Genomic DNA, 3,705 nt, shown 5'->3' on the forward strand with positions numbered 1-3,705 from the left:
CTTTTTTGGTACTTTTCATATTTGTTTGCACATTTAGGCTAGCATTAATAGCAATAAATTTAATCTTTCCAAAATATAAGGGAGTGAGTAAACATGTGAGCAAAGTAGTACTAGTAATTGAGAACAAGGCAAAAATAAATATTGCACGTATTTGCCATTTTGGTAACAAAGGGTTAAGGATCATCTAACACTATGCCAAATTTTAGATCTGACAGTTCATTTACTATAAACCTGCTTTGATAGAACAAATCCATAAAACCTGTATATTTTAGGTTTCTCTCAAATACAGTTTTGTTCACATTCACAGCTCTTTGAAACTTTTTAATGGTGGACAGTGAAAACCAATATCATTCCTTCATCTTTAATGAGACTTATGCAAGACCAGCAAGTTCCAACTGGACCTTCTTCCATCTATTAAGGGGACCATGTTCTGGGAGGTACTGCACAGTGACACCGTCAGGCTTAAGGCGACCCTTGGCCAGGAGGTCCTCGAAATCTTCACGGTCGAACTTGGTGAAGCCCCACTTGCGGGAAACAAAGATCTGCAGAGGAAAACAGTATGCATGAAGAGAATACTGCAAAGTAACTTTATATGGTTTTATTTATGGTAGCCTATGAAACTTTTCCCCACTATCTTCTTATCCATGGAATGGATAGAACAATCTTAGGAATTACTGTACATTACTCCTGCAATCACTAATACATAGATTTTGATTTTAAAACTGCTTAGGATAAATTCTTAAAGCATAGACTGCATTATAGTAAGTGTTCCCAGACATTCTTTGGTTTGAGCTACAAATGCACATACCATACACAAATCGGGTTTTCTTTGCCCACCATTTCACAGAAGTAAATACAAGCAGCTCTACTCCTTTGAATTTTGATGGGGTACTTTCCTCTTCAAAAGCTCTTGAAATTTGTTTTCCAGGTTCTACAATTCTTTAAATGCTATACATTCATCAATATCAGAAATGCAATACTGAATACTCTTGAAACTCCTTTGCTAATCTGAACCAACTAGTCAGGTATTCTAACTATAGCACTATTAATGATTGAAGCTTCATATATGAAATGTTCAAAACAAAAAACTATAGATAATATTAATAGAAAAAAATAATTCTGAATTAAATTCAATATTCCTTCCTGGTTCACAGAAACCAAAGTCAATTTACCTTTTGACGTCCAGGGTACTTGAACTTGGCACGTCGGAGAGCCTCAATGACCTGCTCCTTGTGACGGTCGTGGGTCCTCACAGACATGATGGGCTGACCGATCTGGACACGGGCAACTGTGCCCTGGGGTTTACCAAAGGCACCACGCATTCCGGTCTGCAATCTGGAAGAAAATTTATTTTTTATATTTTACCCATATATCTACATATTTTTATTTTTCCAATTTATGATTTCAAGCTTTGTATCCAGAGATTCTTAGGCTAGCACTACAGATGTACATGCCTTACACAACCTGGTTTTCCTTTACCCACCCCCATTGAAGGAAGCACATACTAACAACTGCACTCCCAAGGAAAGTAGATGGGGTAAAATCTGACAACCTATTCCAATAACAGTTACGCTAACAACATATGCACGTAAGGAAATAATCACTTACCTATCAGCACCAGCACACGATAACATTTTGTTGATGCGGATAACGTGGTAAGGGTGTAGCCGAACACGCACGTGGAACTGATCCTTACCGCAGTGCTTTACAAGATACTGTGAACAAAAAATGGTTTGATAAAACAGTTGAGATGGTGTAGGGATCCCAACCACAGAAGATTAACAATATAATAAGAGTTGTCTACCAATATGAAAAAGTTCTTATCTAAGGATACCCATGTGTCAAGAGTAAACCCAAGTTCCATTCTTTACAACAGCCTGACCTAAAATGCAAGTGACCTTACTACCACTCATAATGCCTCCCTATTTTCTGCTTCCAAAATGTATTTAATGCATACCATTCAAGAAAATGCAGATAAAATTTTGCACAAGAATTCCGACACTTAAAAACACTGGTTACCAAAGCAAAAACTACTTAACTACTAATTAACTTTACAGTGAAAACCTAGTATTTATGAGAATACATCAAAACACTATCTGATAAACATACCTCAAACATTACATCCATAACCCAAAAAATATTACATCCATTTCCACAATCTAAATTATTTAGAAGCTTCCCAAACAACTTTCAATGTTCCCACTCAGTCTTTCAATCCAAAACATTTTTTCCTACATGTATCCCTCCTCCCAACCCTAATATTCTGCTAGTGTCCATGCTGAAAGAATGCATCTCCAATGAACACTTAGCTTGGCATGCTTTTTCTTATAATGTCTGAAATAATTTTCAGGGTTTACCTTACACAAGGAAATGGCCATTTACAGAAATAAATAAATAAATAAAAATAAAAATAACTGGATATCAGCCTCAGAGCAAGTCTTCTACACCCTCACCCAGCCAGAGTTCTTAATGTTCAATTTATATAGGGTAGTCCAAAGTGCTAAAGAAATAGGGAGTACAGGTGAGCTTGCCCCATTCTAAGAACAAATAGAAGGTATGAAAGATTAGGTTGGATGCTTGGGTTTGCATGATACCCTGGTTTTGGGACAGTCTGGATGATGCATCACTCCGTAACAATTACTGTAAATTTAATCATTACTGGGCAACAATACCCAGAGGTGGAGAGGATACAAAGTATCAGAATATGGTTGGTTTTGAATATATATTTCTATACTACAACTCAAAACCCCTGCAAGAGGGGCTGCACATTCACCGTGATACATGTGCCCAACTAGAAAGCCTGGATGTCTAGTGTGACCTCATCCAATTGAGGAGTACTACTACTTTCAATATACTTTCAACCTTCATATTGTACTTACTAGTAAATAAGGCCAACTATTATCTATTATATTTGTAAACATTAATAGGTGTATCAGTATTAAATTTTACACAAGATATCCAGAATGGCTAATATCACTAGACAGATTTCTAACATGTATATACATCAAAATCATGTCTTGTGAACCTTCAAGTCATTTGTCATTCACAACATTCCTGAACATGAAGGAAACTTCATTTACCTCTACAAGGACACTATGCAGATTAGTAATTACAGACATGATGGATACCTATTTTAAATAAGCAAATGGAGCACCCTTAACATGCACGATAGGATTTAACCTTTTAAATTAATTTCATGTGAAAAGTTCAGGACTTTGCTTTAGAGTATAACTTTAAAGCCAGGAGAGAGAGATCCTCAAGACCCAGAGGTATTTGCAGAAATACACACCAAGAACAAATGTTACAGTCCTATAAGACAACATGCATGAGAAATTGTCAATTAAAAAAGGAAAATTGGGGTCACACTAAGGAAAACTGGCAGTACCTTTCAAACAAATGCAATTATCCAAATTCCCTTAGTTTAGAGTGAGCATGGACCTTGAAACGTGCACATGTAAGCTTTCTTTTTCTCAAGACCATGTGGACATGAAATTAAGAATGCACACATGGGGAAGAGGACTGCATACTAGATCTCGCATTACAACCTAAAATTCATTAAATTGGACCTTTACATTCATCTTCTAAAGCTGCCCTCATAACCCCCCCCCCCAAAAAAAATAAATGAATAAATATTGAAAAGATTTAATGACCCACATCCTCCAGACCAGACGGCAATGCTCACCTTGTTGGCGCAGATACGGCCAG

The 3,705-nt window shown here is 36.7% G+C and overlaps 1 protein-coding gene across 3 annotated transcripts in view; it reads right to left on the bottom strand.

Annotated features, from left to right (window-relative positions):
- Positions 1-347: 347 nt before the first annotated feature.
- Positions 348-3,705, bottom strand: part of RpL10 (ribosomal protein L10) — a 4,271-nt gene continuing 913 nt past the window's right edge. For all 3 annotated transcript variants that reach the window (XM_027359769.2, XM_027359770.2, XM_070139149.1), the window contains exons 3-6: positions 3,683-3,705; positions 1,609-1,715; positions 1,173-1,335; positions 348-542 (exon numbers count right to left, since the gene is read on the bottom strand). The exon at positions 3,683-3,705 is cut by the window's right edge and continues 176 nt beyond it. In XM_027359769.2, coding sequence (XP_027215570.1) covers positions 372-542; positions 1,173-1,335; positions 1,609-1,715; positions 3,683-3,705 — 464 coding nt within the window. In that variant the 3' untranslated portion in view covers positions 348-371. The remainder of the gene's footprint in view (positions 543-1,172; positions 1,336-1,608; positions 1,716-3,682) is intronic.

Source organism: Penaeus vannamei, chromosome 25 (genome assembly GCF_042767895.1).
Source record: "Penaeus vannamei isolate JL-2024 chromosome 25, ASM4276789v1, whole genome shotgun sequence".
Taxonomy (NCBI): Eukaryota; Metazoa; Arthropoda; class Malacostraca; order Decapoda; family Penaeidae; genus Penaeus; species Penaeus vannamei.